Here is a 22201-nt window from a genome sequence, read left to right on the forward strand (position 1 = left end):
TGAAATGTGATGTGATGTGAATATATATGGATGTGAATGTATGGATAGATGTGGATAGTCGTGCATGTGAATGATTGGATGGATGTGGATGAATGAGATAGGATGTGTATGAATGAGATATGATGTAAAGTGGATGGAATGAATGAGATATGATGTGGATAGATGTGGAAGAGGATAGAAAGCCTGTGACCCCTGTAATTTCTAAAGGTAATATGTCGTATTAACCCATTGAACCGCAAGTAATCACAATCTTGGAATAATCTTTAGTATCAAATATATTAATGAGTAGCCCACAATCTATAGGCCGAGAGGTAACCATTACTTAGCACTTGACTCTACACAAAACTAATACATTTATGAGTAGCATTATCTTATGATACATTTAACTTGAGCACAGAAACTCCTTCAATTCAATTACACGTTAGTTAAAGCAATCATAAACCAATCTCATAGTCCGCACTTGTTCATAAATCTACAATCAGAAAATCACCACATTTGTACATATTAAACTTATCACGATCCAGAAATTTATCCCACAGCTATCCTCGACCAAACCAACCTCTAGGTGGTTGAGGAGACTCCCTCCCATTCATAAGCTTATCCAGTACCACATTCAGCTCCACAGATTGTCCATTCTCTGTCAGACGCCGCACCACTGCCTGGACTTGCTCCCTCGAGAAACCCATTGCAACAACCTTTTCAGTTACTTCATCTATCTGAGTACGAATTGTTGAAGCAGACCCAACTGGAGCTCCATTAGAAGCTGGTAAAGCAGGACGCAATGGTTGTGCGGTTGGCAATCGAGGATAGCTAGCTCCTCCTCCGCTCGGAGCAGAGGGTACCGGCTGATCTGCTCTATACGGTGGAGTACCGTACCCACCACCACTAGGTGTTTCATACATGGATACTGCAGGTGATGACTGAGGTGGCGGTTGAACATAAGGTGAGGCCATAACACCTGGAGTAGGCCCCACTCGTCCAACCACAGGTTCATACATATGTTGAGACCCACTAGAACCATGCTGCTGAGAAGAATGTAGCACCTCTTGTGGCACTGGATGTTGCCGTGGTCCTCCATACGTTCCTGGGGTGTACTGAGGAAGTTCAGGTAAATAAGTACTACTTACTGGTGTAGGTGGTGCGGGGAGATGTTGGTGGGGCTGAATATGCCCATATGAGGTCGCTTCCACCGGCGGATTGTAGGAGCCTTGTGGTGGTGGTGGTGGTTGGGGTGGCTGATAATGAAATGGAGGCATCTGCATGGAGTGCTGAGGTGGCGGTGGCTGTGCCGTACTTGGTAGATGTTGCGCAGGAACAGGAATATGTGATTGTGGGGGCAAAGGATAAGATTGTTGAGCAGTCAGCTTACCAGGCTCATTCATGCTTGTTGGTAGTGACGACAGACTCTGTGGAGCTGCAAATGTCTGCGGTTGAGGTGGTGGTGCATGAGGATAGTGAGGTGGCGGTTGGGGAGGATATCGCGGTGGCAGATGCTGTGTCATCTGTTGAGAACGCTCAGAAGATGATGCCATGTGAGGAGGAACGTCCTCTTTGGGCTGCTGCCATCCATCCGCAGGTGTTTGCACCAGTCCACCTCCTGCTGCCTTGTCATTAGCAGGTTGTGACTTTGTCAATTGAAGCTTTGCTTCATCTACCTTGTGCTTATCATGTAGAAGCTGTACCCCTGTGTGAACCTGTGCAATCACAAGTTCCAACCAGGATGATTTTTAGAGCTTATAAAGTACATCAGAAAGCCAAAAAAGTTACCTCTTTAATGAGAAGCTCTAGCCTCGTTAGCCTGCCATTGCTCTGGTTGTGCTTCTCTCCTTCAGCAAATTTTAGTCCTCCAATGGAATGTTCTAACCCTTGCACGGTAGTCTCGAGCTGTGACAGCCTTCCACTCACGTCGTCAAGTGCACACAGAAGGTTGTCGTTATAGTTCTTCATTGTGCGTTCAATAGCAGCCATGGTCACTAGGTCGCATGCATCCCTCTCTTCCTTGGGCTTACCATAATCAAGCCCTCGAGCTGGCTCAGTTGCAAGAGAACCCTTCACATAGAAAAATAACGATTTCATGCTGCTGAAAGATAAATTTCAAACAAAAATTGTAGGAAAAGGACGCCCGTGCACACCCCCACACCCGTACACACACATAAGCCAACATACACACACGAGCGCGTGCCAAAAAAAAAAATCTAGAAAAAATACACCTAGCCCTGAGACAAGGAATAGAGCAAGCCCATACACACACAAACGTGCCAACATACACACCCATGTGCCAACATACACAAACGTGCGCCGAACAAAAAAAAAAACTAGAAAAGATACACCTAGCCCTGAGTCGAGGAATAGAGCAAGAAAGTTTGGTGAAAAAGCTTGCTGAAACACGACTACAGGAAGGAAAAACCTGCACATCTGCCTCTAAATTGAGCCAATTCCAACAAGGTTTTGCGCCTCTTATTGCTGTTCATTGCATGGCACTCCTCAAGGTGGCGCAGGTCTAAGACAGAATGATTGTCACCATTTGGCCACCCAAATGATTCTCTCCTGTTTTTTTTTTTTTTTCAACTGGCCTTTGGCCCAAGCTCCTCCCATAGTTACCAAATTTCACTGTCTGGAGACAACCCAGCCGCCCATAGGCCGCTTATTTAAGGGGAGTTTTGAACCCAGGTGTCGTGTGCACGCTAGGGGCAAGCCGATTGGTGAGCTAGAGTGAGATATGTTGTGGGCGGACATGTGCTTTTTGGTCTACTATTGATAGTGTGTGCTTTTTGGGCGTTCCTTCCCTATTTATTGGGGGGAGGGGTACCAGTTGGGCACACACCGACGGATGGAGCACAGGAGTGCAAAGTGCGTGGAGCAGGAACGCCATCGCACAGAAGGCCGTCGTCCTTGGGGGTCAACCCCAGGTGGTAGAGGACACCCAATGAGGACGATGGCAGGGCACTCACGAGAGCATGACGCTCTAGCCAGTGGCTCGGTGGGGACGGCCAAGATTGTGAGCTTCGCTCACGGCTGTCATGGTTGGGCGGCGAGTATGCCTACACCCCCTTCATGGTTTATGGTTTGTTTTGAAGGTTTGCCTTACAGGGAGATCCTGGAGGCTTGACACCAGGACCTCTTGGTCCTAGGCAAACACCTTCACCATTTGAGCTATCACCTCATTGGCGATTCTCTCCAGTTTCTTGTGCCCGTGTGTGGCCAGTTTGTGGATCCGAGTATCCGGGATCCCTGTTTCTTGAGCCTGCTTATGGCCAGTTTGTGGCTTGGAGCGTCCGGGATCCCAATTTCTTGCGCTTGTTTATGGCCAATGTGTGGATCCGAGTGCCAAGGATCCCAGTTCCATGCTTTTCAATATGCCAGGTTTGTGCCTGGAAATACCAATGATGTACTTATTCCGTATCCGTCGGGAGATTTGTGAATGAGTGCACAGAGCGGAAGCAAACAAGAACTAGAGTGTGCCGAGCAGAGAGTGCGAGAGAGAGAGAGAGAGAGAGAGAGAGAGAGAGAGAGAGAGATATGGAGCAACGATGCTGAATATACTGAAATGATACAGTCCCAAGCAAGAGACATGATGAGTCTCATAAGTGAGGGAGCAAAAGGAAATACTAGACTATGAGAAATTTGAGAGGCCAGCCCACCTATTTATAGGTAAGAGAGGCTGGCCAACTAGACAAGAGCACCTGGTTGACTGGACATGGTAATGCTCGCCAACTAGGAAAAAAGCACCCGAGATGGGAAAAATCCCAGAAAAATGTACAAAAATGGGGTGGCCAGCCCACAATCAAGGGCCATGTAAAAGGGACCAAAAGGGGCACCAAATATGAGCGGAAACTGGGGATGAATGTGCTAACACCCCCTCTTAGCACCAGATGTTCAACATACTCCGAGAAGCCGAAGATGAGGAGCCAAGGAAGCCTAAGAAATTGGCTTGGTGAACAAATCTACTGCATTATCCGTTGAAGGACAATACTCCAAACGCAAATCTCCAGCAAGAACCCGTTCACGAACATAGTCATACTGTATCTCAATGTGTTTCGTACGAGCATGAAACACAAGGTTCTTGGCGATGGCGATGCAACTCTAATTGTCACACCAAAGAAGAGTAGATCTGGTAGGAGGACAACCAAGCTCCTCCAATAATCTCCGCAACCAAATTGCCTCACATGCAGCATAACAAACCGCGCGATACTCTGCCTCTGTAGAGGAAGGTGCCACAGTAGATTGCTCCATGAAATGGCTCCAGACCCAAGTGAAAAAACACAATAAATGGTCGAATGCCGAGTATCTAGATCTCCAGCCCAATCTGAATCAGACCATCCAAGAAGAGTGCATCCTTGGCCATAGAAGATGACAGTCCAAAGTACCACGCAAGTACCGAAGAACTCTGAGAGCACACCGCCAATGCTACTGATGGGGTTTGGATGAGAAACAACTCAATAAACTGACTGCGAAACACACGTCCAATCGGGAGTAGGTCAACCAAACCAAACAACCGACGAGAACCCGATACTGTCCCTGCTCAATCCCTGGAGAAGCATCAAGAAGAGAGAGCTTCTCACTAGTATCCATAGGAGAAGATACTGGTTTGCATCCAGTCATCTGAAATCTGTCAAGTATCTCCCGTGTGTACTTCTATGGAGAGAAGAAAATGTCCTTCGAGGTCTGCCAAATCTCAAAGCCAAGAAAATAATGCAGAAAACCAAGATCCGTCATCTCAAACTCTGTCTCCAAAGCATCCATGACTGAACGGATCCTTGTAGAATAAGAACATGTAAAGATGAGGTCATCAACATAGACCACAATGATAACAATCAACCCCCTCTCAAGGAGGATATAAAGGTTCAAATCTGCATGAGAACAGCGCAAGCCGAGCTTTTGAAAGAACTCATCAATTTGCTGGTACCAAACCCGCGGAGCCCGCTGCATACCATATAAAGCTTTCTTCTGCCGGTACAGCTAATCCTGTTTGCCTGGAACAACAAATCCCAGTGGCTGATCAACATAAACCTCCTGTGTAAGCTCTCCATTTAGGAAAGCCGACTTGACGTCCATCTGGAATACGGGCCATCTATGATGTCCTGCAAGAGCAAGAACGGTGCGAATGGTGGTCATCCGGGCTGTCGGAGCAAAGGTCTCATCGAAGTCAACTCCAAGGCGTTGAGCGTAACCCTTGTGCTTGTCCAAGCTGCCATGAGCTCGGAACTTTGATTTGAAGATCCAACGCACACCAATCACCTTAAGCTGCAATGGCCTAGGCACCAAAATCCAAGTGCCATTCCGTTCAATAGCATCCAGCTCTGCCTGCATAGCACAACGCCAAGGCTCATGTGAAAGAGCCTTGTCCACAAAAGTGGGATCAAACGGACCATGAATGATAAGAGGAAATAAGAGCATAGCTAACAAACATGTTACCCTCATGAATTTGTTTCCCTGAAACTCTGGAAGTTCACCTGAGAGAACCAGGCGGAGAAGCAGAAGGAAGCTCAAAGTTTGAAAATACCATCCAGGCACAGATCTGCTCGTACTCGCTAGAGGAGGAGCAGAGTCATCATCATCTGACTCAGAATCCACAGCTGGAGGTGTAACAGAAGCAGAGGGAGGAGGAGGAGGAGGAGGAGGAAGCTCACCACCCCCCTCTGAAGATGTAGGAGTCTCGTCGAACACCACATCACGGTTCACAACTTTGTCGGCCTGCTAATCATCTAGACGATGTGCCTTGGACACAGTGTTGTATCCGAGAAAAGTCACGGGCTGAGACTTTGAGTCCAACTTGGAGCGATGCTCCTTAGGCACATGTACATACGCCGAACAACCAAATACCCGGAAATGAACAACAGAGGACTTCTCACCATGGAAAGCCTCATATGGAGTTTTATCTGGAAGAGCACCAGTAGGAGACGTGTTCTGAATATAGACAGCAATAGAAGCCGCCTCAACCCAAAAACGTCAAGGTAATGAAGAATGCTCAAGCATAGCACGAGCAATCTCCATAATGGTCCTATTCTTCCTCTTTGCAACTCCATTCTGTGATGGAGTATATGCTATAGTAAGCCATCTCTGAATGCCATGAGCCTTGCAATATTGCTGAAACTCCTGGGATGTAAACTCACCCCCTCAATCGGTCCTGATAGCCTTGACCGAGGAACCGGTCTCTTTTTCCACCTCAACTCTCCAATCACAAACGTGCTGAAAAGCCTCATCCTTGGACTTCAGAAAGAAGACCCAAGTATATCTGGAGAAGTCATCCACCATCACGAGCATGTACGACACCTTACTCAAAGACGTGGTACCCATACGACCACATAAGTCTGCATGAACAAGAGCAAGTGATGTCGAAGATCTGTGTGTCGCCTCCTTCGGAAAGGCGGCTCGGTGTTGCTTCCCTTGTAAACAAGAGGAACAAACAGAAGATGGAGCCTTGATGGCCGGTAAACCCTCAACCAACCTATCCTTCGATGCTCGTTGTAGAAGCTAATAGCTCAAATGGCCAAACCGAGCATGCCAAAGAGCTAAAGAAGAACCAAAAGAAAGCAAAGCGGTCAACTTGTACAAACCACTATCTTGGATTCCCTGAGCCAAGATGCTACCAGTCTCCTTATCACAAATGGTAATCTCATAACGAGAGAAGATCACCTCCGCACCATGAGCTGTAAGAGCACTCACTGACAAAAGGTTAAATGCCAAATTTGGAATGTACATAACATCCGAGAAGTACCTCTTGTCCTCGAAGGAGCGGAAGATGGAGATGCCATGTCCATGCACTAGCTCGGAAGAAGAATCACCCAAAGTGATCTCGCCTGTCCTGGTAGTGAAGTCCTCGAACTAATCTCAATGGGGTGTCATGTGAGCAGTAGCACCGCTATCCACAATCCACGACCGCGACTGAGAAGTCACAACAGCCAGTACACGACGAGTACCTGCTAATAGAAGAATACCATCATCCTTCTTGGTCTGAGACACCGCTGTAGAGAAAGAGTTCTTTGCTTCTTCATCCCGCTTCGTCTTGCGACATTGGGGCGATTTGTCATGGCCCTGTGAAAATGGAACAGCACGAGTGTGGGCATGGTGGTTGCAGAGTCAGAATATTGAATGATTCACATGGGGGGTGCCCGGACAGAGTTTAAGATGAGTGGACATCCCTAGGTGTGAAGGGGGGAACTAGAACATTAAACTTTAATGTTTATTAAAGTTTGCCCCTAGGCCTTAGTGGCCCCTAGGGACTTTTAAAGTTTGGGGCCCTAGGGATTATTTTGGGGAGGAGGGCCACTCCACTTTTGGAGTGTGTGTTTCTCTCTCCTCTCTCTCTCTCTTCCCTTTTGGGAGTCGTGGAGCAAAAGTGGGCTCTCATGCGTGGAAAAGCTGAGGAAACTCTGGTCGACTGCTGATTAGGGCTGTTGCTGCTGTTTTCTGTGAGCTGTGTGCTGGAGCAGGCCGTACAACAGTCGTACAGTGCTGTACGAACAGAAGGTACTGCTGTGGACAGAGGCGCGCAGAGCTGTGGGACAGAGACAGGCGGCTGCGACTGCTGAATCCAGGCTGTACAGGCTGTACGACTGCAAGTACAGCTCTGTACTTTCTGCAGGTACACTGTACGGCCAATTCTGGGGCAAGTACAGGAGCTGGGCAACACTGTTGCAGACAGCGCAGGCGACCAGCAGCAAATTCAGCAGGCGGCTACTTCTGGTTTTCTGCATAAACAGCCCGTACCGTCAAGTACAAGCAAGTACAAGCAAGTACATACAAGTACAGTGCTGTTTTTCAGATCTGTACTTTTAAAGACAGCATAGAAGTGAACACAAGGAGGAGGGTACAGACAAGTACAAACACATGTGTGAAGCAGGGTTGTGGAAACAAGTGCCTGCAAGTGCAGATTGGTACCGTTGCTTCCTCCAGTGCTGTTTCACGAGCTGAATTTGGTAAGCTCCGTTTCTGTTCATCTATCTCTCTTTCTACTGCTTGATGTCTGTTGCAGATATGAGCTATCTGGCCCCTTGTGAGAGGAGGGGTATGGCAGATTGACAAGGGTTGAGACAGAGTTTGGACAGCATATGTATGTATGAGCTGAGATGTTGTATCATGCACTTGAGTTATGCCAAATGTATGCTCATGGCTGCCCTGCTTAGTGATCTTGGCTGATCAGAGGGAGGCACAGTGTGTTATTGAGAAACACAGATCTGTGTGCATAGATCCTCTGTGCTAAGAGGTATTGTGGGCCGTCAGATTGGACATACAGGTGTAAACTCTTGGCTGATTTTTGTTGTACTCAGCCATTCATATTATTACAATTGAATAAAGAAATACCGCAAGGGGCACCAAGCTTTGGGGCCAACAGGTGTTTCTTTGTTTTCAGATTTGGGCACTCTAGCTCCAATCTGTTTTGTTTTCACATCTAGACTACAAGTGGACGGGTGACTGCTAGTCCACCGCACTCTGGTTTCTATCAGAGGCCGGTTTCAAGGTTCTGTCCCCGGGACCAATCATCAACTTTCTCAAGGGGGTGAGCTCGTGGTTGCTTTGAAGAAAGCCATCGCTGAAAATTCAGCAAACATGTCTGATACAGAGGATGAGTACTTCTATCATGAAGAAGAAGAGCAAGAGACTTCTCCTGAAAGAGATGTATCTGAGGATATTTTTGCAGGAGAACAGGCTGCAGATGTTGAGCCTTATGAGGATGTAACACAGCCAGAAGATGTGCATGGTAAAGAGGATGATGATGCTCGGTTCAAAGATCGTTTGGCTAGTGTTATGGATACTTTTATGCAGCTCACACAGAGTGAGAGATTTGCTGAATTTATGAGATCTCGCACAGAGTGAGAAGAGGATGATGATGCTCGGTTCAAAGATCGTTTGGCTAGTGTTATGGATACTTTTATGCAGCTCACACAGAGTGAGAGATTTGCTGAATTTATGAGATCTCGCACAGAGCCCGAGAAAAAGAAGAAGAAGGTTCGTTCAAAGAATCTTCCACAGGGTCATAGTGGTACCACTCCACAGGATCCATCTCCTGCACAGTTTCCGAATATGCAGCATGCTTTTGGTGCTAACCCACAGAGTTCCTTCTATGGACAGCCACCTATTCCTCAGCAGAATATGCATCCAGGTTATTTTGGTGGTGGTTCGGTGTTCCAATCCATGACTGGGGGTTACCCTCAGGGAGGCATGGGTATGTATGGGCCTTTTGGAGCCAATTTTCAGCCTGGCATGCAAGGGAATATGTATGGTGGTATGCAGTCCGGTATGCAAGGAAATATGTTTGGAAGCATGCAACCTGGGATGCAAGGCAATATGTTTGGTGGCATGCAGCCCGGTATGCATAACGGAATGTTTGGAAACATGGCTGGAATGTATGGTATGCCTGGTGTGGGAATGGGAAATGTTGACCCAATGATGGGTATGAATGTTGGGGGCAGCAATCTTGCGAAACCACTTCCATATGATAATCTAACGCCTATGGGAAAGGCGAAGGATTACAAGGAAGGGGGAGCTGTAGTGAAGTTTGACACATTCAGTGGGGCCAAGGGTAAGCTTAAAGCACTTACCTTTTTACAGCAGTTTGATGCTGCTTTTTCTGGTGGGAATTACACAGAGTCCTCTAAGGTGAGGAAAGCTGCCACTTTTCTCAAGGGCAATGCTTTGCAGTGGTGGTCTACTCTTCTTTTGCAGGGCATAGCACCCACCACATGGGTCCAATTCAAACAAGTTTTCTCTTCCGTATGGCTCACATCTACATTTGAGGTGGATGTTATGACCGCATGGCACAAGTTGGATGCTTCAAAGTGTGATAGTTTGGAGGATTATAACAAGAAGTTTTGGGAAGCTCTACTCCCAGTGACTTCTTACCGTGCCGTGCCATTATCTGAGCAGGTAGAGAAGTATTGTTGTGGACTGCACAAAGAGGTACGAGATTATTGTATAAAGACAAGAGTAACGAACATGTCACAGATGATTGAAAATGCTATGACAGCTAATGCGTTACTCACAGGTGGTTCATCTGGGTTTAAAGGCAGTAAAAAATTGAGCAAGAAAGCTGAAAAATTTGGGCATGCTTCTCGTGATGCTAAAGGGTCTTCAGAGACAAAGTATAAGAAGTTGCCAATGCCCAAGAGCCTAGAGGACTTCTGAGAAACGACAGGCTTTGAGAGATGCTCAGAAGTGTTTTTACTGTACTGAAGAGGGGCATATGTCATTCAATTGTCCCAAAAGAAAGTCCCAAAAGGACTCTGACAATAAAGGAGAGTCCAAGCCAAAGAAACAAAAACCTTCTACAGGCTTAGTTCCTGATCTTGTGGGGGAACAGCCAGGTGGTGAAGCTACAGAGTTGTGCAGGGCATGGGGCAAAGTGAGAGATCAGAATGCCTTGATCTTCTTTGACACAGGTGCTAGAGCCAACTTTATTTCACCAGATTTGGCTGGCCGATTGGGGATTCGCGCAGAGGAGATGGGGCCGTTACATGAGGCTAATATGGCTTGTCCAGGGTATGCAGAACCCGTTACTCCTATCATTGGGAAGCTTCGGGTTCATTTGCAGGGTTATGTGGACAGCGAAGAGTTCTTCATCATGCCTTTGGATGGCTGTGATGTTTTGTTGGGGATGCCATGGTGCCACAGGGTACATGCGGTGGTGGATACTTACAATAGGAAAATCACTCTGACTCATAGAGGGAAAGAACATGTATTGGATGTAAAACTCAAAGGAGAATCTGTTCCTATTGTATCCACTTCGGCGATTTCATCAGTAATGAAAAAGCATCTTTCCGCGTACTTGATTTATGTAAAGGATGCACAGGATGATGAGTCTAAGTCTAATTTGTCTATGTTAGATAAGGACAGGACTGATTTCTTATGTGGGTTTCAAGACTGTTTTTCCGAGTCATTGCCAGGAGAACTACCTCCTAAGAGGCCAGAAGATCATGCTATTGATCTGATTCCTGGTAGTACTCCACCGAATAGACCGCCGTACCGTGTTAGTGCAGCCCAACAGGAAGAGATTATGAGTCAGGTGCAGGAGCTTTTGAATAAGGGATTGATACAGCCTAGCTCATCACCCTTTTGCTCACCTGTGCTCTTAGTGCAGAAGAAGGATGGTTCTTGGCGCATGTGTATTGATTACAGGGCGCTGAACAAGAATACCATCAAGAATCGATTCCCCATACCGAGGATCGATGACATCTTGGACCGCTTACAGGGCTCCACAGTTTTTAGTCGTATCGACTTGAAAAGCGGGTATCATCAGATACGCATTAGACCCGAGGATGTGCATAAGACAGCATTCCGAACCACGTTTGGGTTGTATGAGTTCTTGGTTATGCCCTTTGGTTTGACAAATGCGCCTGCCACCTTTAACAGAATGATGGACAGGATTTTCAGGCCTCATAGAGAGTTTGTGGACACATTCTTTGATGATATGATTGTGCATTCACAAACTGAGGAAGAGCATAGAAGGCATTTGGCCATTGTGTTTGCAGAACTCAGAAACCATAGGTTGGTTGTTAATGGCAAGAAGAGTGAGTTCTTTTTGCAAGAAATACATTTCTTGGGGCATATTGTGTCTGGTCATGGAGTCTGTATGGATCCAGCAAAAGTGGAAGCAATACTTAATTGGCCAGCTTTGAGGACCGTGCATGATGTACGCAGCTTTCTAGGATTGTGTTCCTATTACAGGCGTTACATACGGCACTTTGCTGAAATTGCTTCGCCTCTTCATGCTTTGACAAAGAAGGCAACTCCGTTTCGATGGGCTGATCGGGAAATTACAGCATTCAAAAAGCTCAAAGAAAAGCTTACTTCGGACCCAGTATTGGTGTTACCGGACCTCCGAAAGGCTTTTGTTGTCCAGTGTGATGCATGTGGAAGTAGCATTAGTGCAGTTCTCATGCAAGAGGGACATGTCATAGCCTATGAGAGTAGAGTTTTGCAAGATGCTGAGAAGCATTTACAGGTTTATGAGAAAGAGATGTTGGCTGTAATTCACGCTCTTTCTACATGGAAACACTACTTGCTTGGGGCTGATTTTACTGTACAGACAGATCATCAAACCTTGTGTTATTTCCTCACGCAGACTAAGCTTTCAGAGAAGCATATGCGTTGGGCAAACTTTTTGTCAATGTTTCACTTCCAGATTGTGCATGTGGAAGGCAAAAAGAATGTAGTGGCAGATGCTTTGTCACGCAAGCCACAGGTCTCTGCAGTTTCACTTGCTTATCATCATGAGCTTGATGAAATGAAAGAGCAGTATGCCCGTGATGAGGACTTTGAAAGGTTGTATGATCAGATGTCTGAGGGTCAGCGGCATGAGCACTATACTCTCAGAGATGGGTTTTTATTGATGCATGGCAGACTGTGTGTTACCAGGCCATTGCGACTCAAGGTTATGATTGAAAGTCATGCTCCACCATATGCAGGTCATAGAGGTATTGACGCCACGGTCAAAGCAGTGGAGACTTTCTTTTATTGGCCAACCTTGAGAAGAGATGTTGATGCCTTTGTGAGGCAATGCATCGTATGTCAGAAGGTAAAGTTTGACCGTCAAAAGACACCAGGGTTATTACAGCCTTTACCTATTCCAGATAGACCTTGGGAGAGCATTGCCATGGATTTTGTATTTGATCTTCCACGGACACAAACGGGAAATGATGGCATCTGGACTATCATATGCAAGTTCAGTAAGCAGGCTCATTTCATTCCCGTGCGTAAGACGATCAAAGTGGATCATATGGTGAAGTTGTTCATGGCGAACATCTTCAAGTATCATGGCTTGCCTACGTCTATCATTAGTGACCGTGATCCACGGATGACGAGTTTGTTCTGGAGAGGGTTGTTTGACAACATGGGTACAACTCTCAAGTTTTTATCATCATTTCATCCACAGACAGATGGTCAGTCAGAAGGGGCTAACTCTACAGTGTTGGATCTTCTCAAGTATTATGTGTCAGAGCACAAGCAACAATGGGAAAAATATCTTCCTTTGGTGGAGTTTGCATATAACAACACTGTACATAGCTCGACAGGCAAGGCGCCTTTTGAGATTGTAGAAGGAGGGAAGAAGGTACCACCCATTTTGCATACAAAGGATAAGATCTTTGAGGCTGATCAGTATGTGGAGAGCTTGGATGAAGCTTATCGGAGAGTTAAGTTGGCCCTCCAGAAAACTCAGCAGAAGCAAAAGAAAGCCGCAGACCGTCACAGATGTGATTTACAGTTTGCATTGGGTGATTGGGTTCTTTTGCGCTTTGAAAAGGCTAGACTCAAGAAGATGAAGGGTAAAGAGCGCTTATTCCCTAAGTTGAGCATGCGATATTATGGGCCTTTTCAGGTTTTGGAAAAGATTGGTGAGGTAACCTATCGTTTGAAGTTACCAGATCACTGGAGGATTCACAATGCTTTTCACGTGAGTCTTCTTAGACCTTTCCGTGGGGATGTGCCTGAGGATGTATCAGATGACGCTCAGCCGGAAGTTGAGGAACTTGATGAGGTTCTGATTCCAGAGCAGATACTGGCACATAAAGAAAGGAAGGTATGAGGTAAAGTTTCCCGTCGCTATCTTGTGAAGTTCAAGAACTATTCACCGATGGATGCGAAGTGGATGGAGGAAGGTGACTTAACAGATTCACCTCAGGTTTTGCAACTTTATCTCGATGCCTCTGAGTTAGAGCCGACTCTTATTGTGGCTCATTCAAGTTCAGCACAGCATGGGTCTGGAGCATTACCTGATGCTCAAGAGGGGGGTAGCACCTCCACTCCCTTGATACAGACAGGCTCAGATGACATCTAGAGGTCGCTTGGTGCAGTTTTTATTTCACCCGAAGGTACTGAGGTTGACAGTACATCTGTTTATGGGACTTCTATGATATATGTGTACTAGTCACATGAGATTTTTGTGGATATGTATGGTTCACAGTGGTATACAACTTGGACTATTACTATGCCATTGGTTTGCAGTGAATGTTGATACATGTGTATGGCTTAGAGAGATTGGGACGTTGATCTTGTCATATTGTATATTTCACTTTGGATATTTTGATGCATCACCAGAATGCAATCGAGGACGCTTGCCATTTTTCAAGAGGGGGGTATGTCATGGCCCTGTGAAAATGGAACAACACAAGTGTGGGCATGGTGGTTGCAGAGTCAGAATATTGAATGATTCACATGGGGGGTGCCCGGACAGAGTTTAAGATAAGTGGACATCCCTAGGTGTGAAGGGGGGAACTAGAACATTAAACTTTAATGTTTATTAAAGTTTGCCCCTAGGCCTTAGTGGCCCCTAGGGACTTTTAAAGTTTGGGGCCCTAGGGACTATTTTGGGGAGGAGGGCCACTCCACTTTTGGAGTGTGTGTTTCTCTCTCCTCTCTCTCTCTCTCTTCCCTTTTGGGAGTCGTGGAGCAAAAGTGGGCTCTCATGCGTGGAAAAGCTGAGGAAACTCTGGTCGACTGCTGATTAGGGCTGTTGCTGCTGTTTTCTGTGAGCTGTGTGCTGGAGCAGGCCGTACAACAGTCGTACAGTGCTGTACGAACAGAAGGTACTGCTGTGGACAGAGAGGCGCAGAGCTGTGGGACAGAGACAGGCGGCTGCGACTGCTGAATCCAGGCTGTACAGGCTGTACGACTGCAAGTACAGCTCTGTACTTTTTGCAGGTACACTGTACGGCCAATTCTGGGGCAAGTACAGGAGCTGGGCAACACTGTTGCAGACAGCGCAGGCGACCAGCAGCAAATTCAGCAGGCGGCTACTTCTGGTTTTCTGCAGAAACAGCCCGTACCGTCAAGTACAATCAAGTACAAGCAAGTGCAATCAAGTACATACAAGTATAGTGCTGTTTTTCAGATCTGTACTTTCAAAGACAGCATAGAAGTGAACACAAGGAGGAGGGTACAGACAAGTACAAACACATGTGTGAAGCAGGGTTGTGGAAACAAGTGCCTGCAAGTACAGATTGGTACCGTTGCTTCCTCCAGTGCTGTTTCACGAGCTGAATTTGGTAAGCTCCGTTTCTGTTCATCTATCTCTCTTTCTACTGCTTGATGTCTGTTGTTGCAGATATGAGCTATCTAGCCCCTTGTGAGAGGAGGGGTATGGCAGATTGACAAGGGTTGAGACAGAGTTTGGACAGCATATGTATGTATGAGCTGAGATGTTGTATCATGCACTTGAGTTATGCCAGATGTATGCTCATGGCTGCCCTGCTTAGTGATCTTGGCTGATCAGAGGGAGGCACAGTGTGTTATTGAGAAACACAGATCTGTGTGCATAGATCCTCTGTGCTAAGAGGTATTGTGGGCCGTCAGATTGGACATACAGGTGTAAACTCTTGGCTGATTTTTGTTGTACTCAGCCATTCATATTATTATAATTGAATAAAGAAATACCGCAAGGGGCGCCAAGCTTTGGGGCCAACAGGTGTCATGTGCATCACAGATGCCATGGACATTTCTAGGGCTAGATCCAGAAGAGGCAAGCAGATAAAGACTAGGAACCAGATAGAGTCAGAATGCGGAGCACAAGACACAGAAGTGGCCAGGTTGGACTTGGAGAAGCACCAGGGGGCAGTCGGCTGAGTAAAGGAGCTGTCGGCTGTACCAGGAAGCAAGGTGGCTGAAGGCGCATGAAGACAAAGCCAAGATATCCAAGTCGGCTGAGTGAAAAGCCATTTAATGAATTCAGAACTGGCCGACCAGCAGTCGGCCAGCTCCTACCTTGTCCAAGAGTGCTATAAAAGGCACTAAGTGCTCCATGTTTGACTCATTCTCTCCCACTAGGGGATTGGATCATAGGAGGTCCCATAGGGGACAGATTTTAGGGTTAACAACCTTTTTATGAAGGCAGCCCATGGTTGTACAGATATGTACCTTTTTGTACCATAGTATATACTGAAATTCCAGCACTTCTCACTCTCTCTCTCTACTCTCTCTCTACCTGCGTTTTTGCATCAGATGGTGCGTTTTTGCATCAGAAGGTTTCCAAGAGTGTTTAGGGCTGAAAGAAGACTACCCAGAGCTTCCGCATGTTATATTGGTATCAGAGCATCAGGCTCAGCAAAGCTAAACACTGATTCAGTCCCATATGATGGTGTACAGGTCCAAGGTACAGGAAAGTACACGGATTCGAAGCCCAAGGCGAGAACACAGATCGGGAAGAACTCCCAGGAGGTTTGTTGGTGGTGTTCCACAGTGCCAGATGGGGATGGCAGTTCCGTGAGCCAGATAGGTTCTAAGGGAACGGTCCCAAGGGAGGTTGATCCTCCAAGGGTGGTGTGAGAGTGCCACACTCAGTTCCAGGAACGAAGACCAAGACGGTGTTCAGAGTCAGGGCAGGAATGGATTGTGGACTAGAGGAAGACCAGATGCATAGATCTTCATCAGAGACAGAGTGGTTTGGAGAACAGACCGGATTTTCAGAGAAAAAAGGTTTGCCAGGGATGGATGATGACAGAGGGACTTCGGAACAGGATTGGGATGATGACAGTCATCCAAGAGCAGGTTGGATTCCCGTCATCAAGTTTAGCAGAGGGGGATGTCATGTGCATCACAGATGCCATGGACATTTCTAGGGCTAGATCCAGAAGAGGCAAGCAGATAAAGACTAGGAACCAGATAGAGTCAGAATGCGGAGCACAAGACACAGAAGTGGCCAGGTTGGACTTGGAGAAGCACCAGGGGGCAGTCGGCTGAGTAAAGGAGCTGTCGGCTGTACCAGGAAGCAAGGTGGCTGAAGGCGCATGAAGACAAAGCCAAGATATCCAAGTCGGCTGAGTGAAAAGCCATTTAATGAATTCAGAACTGGCCGACCAGCAGTCGGCCAGCTCCTACCTTGTCCAAGAGTGCTATAAAAGGCACTAAGTGCTCCATGTTTGACTCATTCTCTCCCACTAGGGGATTGGATCATAGGAGGTCCCATAGGGGACAGATTTTAGGGTTAACAACCTTTTTATGAAGGCAGCCCATGGCTGTACAGATATGTACCTTTTTGTACCATAGTATATACTGAAATTCCAGCACTTCTCACTCTCTCTCTCTACTCTCTCTCTACCTGCGTTTTTGCATCAGATGGTGCGTTTTTGCATCAGAAGGTTTCCAAGAGTGTTTAGGGCTGAAAGAAGACTACCCAGAGCTTCCGCATGTTACAACAGGTGTCACTTTGTTTTCAGATTTGGACACTCTAGCTCCAATCTATTTTGTTTTCACATCTAGACTACAAGTGGACGGGTGACTGCTAGTCCACCGCACTCTGGTTTCTATTAGAGGCCGGTTTCACGATTTATGACCCTTCTTGCCACAATAATGACACTCAATGTCCGGTCTTAAAGGTATTCAACCTTTCCGAATATTGCTCGCTGAAGCTCCCGCCCTTCCCCCCCTGCTCGCGTTGCGGCCGCATGCCCAGTCCCCCTTCCCGCCTACGCGTCCCCCTTCCCGCCTGCCCTCGCTTGTGCGCCCCCCCTCCGCCTCGTGTTCCTGCGCTGAAGCGCCCACCGCCCCATCTCCTCGCCTTCGCGCCCCCCTCCCCTCTTCAGCACCCCGACCCCCCCCCCTCCGCCAACCCTCTCTTTCCCCCCACCCCCCCCCCTGTCGCGCTGCTTCCGCCCCCCTCCTCTTCTTTCTGGTTTTTTCCGTCCCCTGGGGGTTTCATTCCTTTTTTTTACCGTCTTTGTGTGCAGCTCGGTTCTTGCAAGCCTCTCCGCATTCGCTCCGCCTTCGCCATAGCTTCAGACTCTGATGGAGGCTCCTCCCGCCCCACCTCAGAGGGACTCTTCTGCAACCCCCTCGCCCGCCCCTGAGGATACCCCCATCAGGCTTTCTCTTTCGCCAGAAGAGGAAGCAAGCCTCGCCGCAGAGGTGGAACGCCTCCAGGCACATTCCACCATCTACCGTATAGTCGGCACTCGACCCAGCAGAGGGGAGATCCGGGATCTTCTCCAAGCCCGCCTTCTTGCAGATGTGGGCAAGATCCTAGACGTTCAGCTACTGGGCCGTGGACACTACCAGATCGAGTTCGAGACTGCCCAGAGCGTGGCCCAGGTCCTTGCCATGAGTCCCCTTGACATCAGGGGTGCTCGAGCATTTTTTAGACCTTGGCAGCATGGCTTTGACCCAGCAGCGGCCGAGTAGGGAGAGCGCCTTTTCCATGTTATAGTTTGCTTCCCTGGACTCCGCCGCGAGTACCTTCCGCTCCTTTCGAGGCTTGGAGCATTGGTGGGCTCGGTGCTTGCGACTGGCCCCACAGCCGCTTCAGTGGTGGCTAGAGCAGCTGGGCTACCTTCAGTCAGAGTTTTGGTTCCTGACATCTCCTCCCTTCCGAAGGTCATTCAGCTACCCAGGATAGGGGGGGGGGGGATGGATTGATCAAAGAGTGGAGTTCTCGGGGCTCCCGAACCAGTGCTTTATTTGCAGGCAGGTCGGCCACCTGGCCAAGGCCTGCCCGCGCAGGAGACCCAGACCCTCACCGCAGCAGCAAGCCCCTGGTGGCCCACCCATAGATGCGGCTCGGCAGCAGCCTCCGGGACACCTGCCCAGCCCACAGAGACCTCGGAGTGGCAGCCTGAACAGGGGCGCCGTCGAGGGAGACAGCCACAGCAGCACGCCCAGAGACCGATGCAGCAGCAGCCTCAGTCTCAGCATCACTGGGTTCCCGTGAGGAACAGCTTTGCTCCCCTCCAGGAGGAGACCCCAGCGCCAACTGAGGACCAGGAGATGCCAGCACCCCCTCCTTCGCCCCCCCCTCCCCCGTCCCACCCTCCCACCTCGCTTCCACCTTCGCCTCCTCCCGTCCCCGCTCCGGTTTCGGCAACGGCTCCTTCTCCAACCCCTTCTGCCCCCCCTCTGCTTGTCTCAGTTCCTCGGGAGGCCCTGGCAGTCACCTGGCGTTCACCTGCAGTCCGGAGGACATTGAGCACCGACCTTGCTCGAGCACCGCAGAGGAGACTCACCATGCCGATTCGGGCTTCACGGCTATCCTCTACACGCAGTCGGCTGAGTCGTCTCGACACTAGACAGCGCTCAGAGGCTTTTGATTACTCCTTCACACGGCTTTTTGGAGTAGAGGGCCCCCATGAGCCAGCACCCATCAGAGTGCATGTAGTGATACCTCCGGCCCGCGGGGAGGAGGCACTTGACTTAGCGGTGGCCTTCTCATTCCCTCTGTGGCCCTCGCGACCGGGAGTGGACCATGGATCTCACTCTTAGCACTTTGAAGACTCGGGCAATTGAGTTTTCTCATCATGTGAGCGATCTGGAGGTGACAGATGTGATAGGCCGACTATGGGAGTTGGCTCATTTTTTCTTTGATCCATGGAGTGTGGATGCCTCAGGGATTCGACATTTGGTCATTCGTATAGTAGCAGACTTAGCACGCGACCCTAGATATGTATGCATACACGAGGCTGCTATGTCTAAGCGGGAGGCAGTCGCCATGGGACACAGCCACTGGCGCCTGATCCGAGATTCTTACAACACACCGGGTGGGCAAACTTGTAGCCGCTCGGATGGGGACTATTCTCCATCCAAGCCGCTTGCGAAGGCCTGCCGCACGGATGAGACAGCATCCACCTCAGCAGGTCATCCATGAGGATGATCTCATGGAATGTACAGGGCCTTGGCGGCGCACATTATATACGGCATCGTGGCTGTTTGAGGCAGGAGCTTCAGAGATGCCTGGTTGGGGGCAGTATTGATATTTTGATGTTGCAGGAGTACCATTTGGGTGAGAGCAGGATCCGGAGATATGGTTCGGTGATGCCTGGTAGATGGGACACCTTTTGGTCTGCAGGGTTTGGCCCCTTGGGTGGGCAGGGAGGAGTAGGCATGGTCATTGCAGATGTATGGCGGCAAGCCATTGTGGATCAGTCCCTCTGTCATCATCCATCCCTGGCAACCCTTTTTCTCTGAACACCCAGCCTATTCTCCAAACCGCTCTGTCTCAGACGAAGATCTATGCATCTGGTTTTCCTCTAGTCCACAATCCATTCCTGCCCTGATTCTGAGCACCATCTTGGTCTTCATTCTTGAGAGAGATGTCTGGCACCCTCACATCACCCTTGGAGGATCAACCTCCCTTGGGACCGTTACCTGAGAACCTATCTGGCTCACGGAACTGCCATCCCCATCTGGCACTGTGGAACACCACCAACAAACCTCCTGGGAGTTCTTCCCGATCTGTCTTCCTTGCCTTGGGCTTTGAATCCGTGTACTTTCCTGTACCTTGGACCTTTCCTGTACCTTGGACCTATACACCATCATATGGGACTGAATCAGTGTTTAGCTTGGCTGAGCCTAATGCTCTGATACCAATGTAACACGCGGAAGCTCTAGGAGTCTTCTTTCAACCCTAAACACTCTTGGAAACCTTCTGATGTAAAAACGCAGGTATAGAGAGAGAGAGTAGAGAGAGAGAGAGAGAGAGGTGCTGGAAAATTCAGTATATTCTATGGTACAAAAAGGTACCTAAATCTGCAGCCATGGGCTGCCTTACATAAAAGGTGGTAACACACCAAAATCTGTCCCCTATGGGATCCCTAATGATCCAAACCCCTAGAGGGAGAGAATGATTAAAACAATGAGTACTTGGGCTATTTATAGCCCCTTGAAATCCATGGGGAACTGGCCGACTGCTGGTCGGCCAGTATTAAATGCATAAATGCCATTTAATTCAGCCCCGACTGGATTTACTCCTGGATCTTGATGCGCCTGCTGCTGCCCTTGTCCTCTGGTTCAGCCAACCTCTTCAGTGTGCAGCCGACAGCCTTGTGTGCAGCCAGCAACACCTTTTCCTGCAGCCGACAGCCATCTGGTCTTCAGTTTGCTCTCCACGCCTGTCTCCAGTCAACAGTGCTCTGTGCTCCATCATCCTTGTTCTACTCTTTATCTGGCTGCCTCTTCTGGATCTAGCCCTGAGAATGTCCATGGCATCTATGATGCACATGACACTCATGGTCATCCACTTGCTACAATTCAAGGATGGGAAAAACCAGCTCTAATGTGCTGCCAAACTTGCTATCAAGCCATGTGCCGGGAATCCAGCAAGAAGCGATTGATAGAAGTCCAAAGTGATGGCTGGGATGCGAGGTGAATCCAATACCACCACTCTATCTGGGCAGCGGATTCAATGTACTACACCCATCGGAGGTTAACAGAGAGTATAGAGCATTGAGACACCTAATCCGTCATGTGCCGAGTGCATTAATCCCTCAGAAAACGTAATGAATCCTGCGTGAGGAGCATTAGGCCCTGAGACAACCCCTGAGCAGACCTCAGAAAACCTTAATCCATATGTGTATTTGGCAGATACTGACCTCAAGGGAGAAAACAACTAACCTCTCATGTGCCTAATTCGTTGTGCAACTAGGTTTTGGCAGGAAAAACCCATCAATCAGGGCCATCAAAGATCACCCATCTCTACTAAATTTAGCAGGTCGTACCTGCGGCTCGTAGTGATTGTCGATAGGTGATGCAGGAGGAGGTCCTTTGTGTGGAGATGAGGGGAAATCCTCCAGTCTGCTTCCTCCATCGCCAAATTTGGCGCCATCGCCAGATTTGAAGGAGTGGGTGGGCTGGAAGTCGTAGCTGGGTGCCATACCGTCCAGACTGGAGGGCTCCTGCGAGTGGGCGGCGTCCGGGTTGTTGTGTGTGGAGAATGAGGGCGAGGTCCGGGCGGCGTTGGGGTGAAGCAACTCGAAGAAGGGCTCGTTTTGAGCGCCCGGAACGCCCCGCTCCATGGTGGAAATTGCCTACAGCAGATTCGAGACGAAGAAGAAAAGAGCACAGAGAAATGCCTACAAAATTACCAATTTTGTAAGCACGTCACCCACGTGGCATAAGTAATTGGCTGCACTTTAAAAGATGTAGCACCTCCCTCCCTCCCTGTCCCTCCTCCGCTCTCTCTCTCTCTCTGCACACTTTAGCACCCAAACTTCACTCTCTCTCTCACACACACACACAAACTCCAGCACCTAACTTGTTCCCCCCCCCTCTCTCTCTCTCTCTCTCTCTCTCACACACACACACACACACATTTCATCCAATGATCCATGATTCTTCTCTTGCTCTCCAATTAATCCAATGGATTGAATTTGATTAACCTCTACAAACATATGTTGGTAAACATCTCTCTCTCTAACACATACAAATTGCATACCCCTCATCCTCTTTCACACACACCACTCACATCTGTTACATCCGTTCTGTTGAACACCCTGGAATAAGCCTT

The 22201-nt window shown here is 48.5% G+C and overlaps 1 protein-coding gene across 1 annotated transcript; it reads right to left on the reverse strand.

The window, feature by feature from the left end:
- Positions 1 to 374: 374 nt before the first annotated feature.
- Positions 375 to 21824, reverse strand: LOC147635061 (uncharacterized). Its single transcript, XM_086804336.1, has 3 exons — positions 21414 to 21824; positions 1768 to 2049; positions 375 to 1694 (listed from the first exon to the last, which is right to left on the reverse strand). Exons 1-3 carry the CDS (start codon positions 21708 to 21710, stop codon positions 540 to 542), a joined length of 1734 nt encoding a protein of 577 aa, XP_086660462.1. The 5' UTR covers positions 21711 to 21824; the 3' UTR covers positions 375 to 539.
- Between the last annotated feature and the right edge of the window lie 377 nt (positions 21825 to 22201).

The sequence above is a fragment of the Cibotium barometz genome, chromosome 10, assembly GCF_041138505.1.
Source record: "Cibotium barometz isolate CiBa-2024 chromosome 10, ASM4113850v1, whole genome shotgun sequence".
NCBI classification, from domain to species: Eukaryota; Viridiplantae; Streptophyta; class Polypodiopsida; order Cyatheales; family Cibotiaceae; genus Cibotium; species Cibotium barometz.

What these genes read in the sequence shown, in the direction of transcription:
- LOC147635061 (XM_086804336.1), bottom strand. Translation starts at nt 21,710, where the DNA reads ATGGAGCGGGGCGTTCCGGGCGCTCAAAACGAGCCCTTCTTCGAGTTG. An exon ending in ACAATCACTACGAGCCGCAG is followed by an intron (nt 2,050 to 21,413) that starts GTACGACCTGCT and finishes TTCTATGTGAAG; the next exon opens with GGTTCTCTTGCAACTGAGCC. An exon ending in TAGAGCTTCTCATTAAAGAG is followed by an intron (nt 1,695 to 1,767) that starts GTAACTTTTTTG and finishes GTGATTGCACAG; the next exon opens with GTTCACACAGGGGTACAGCT.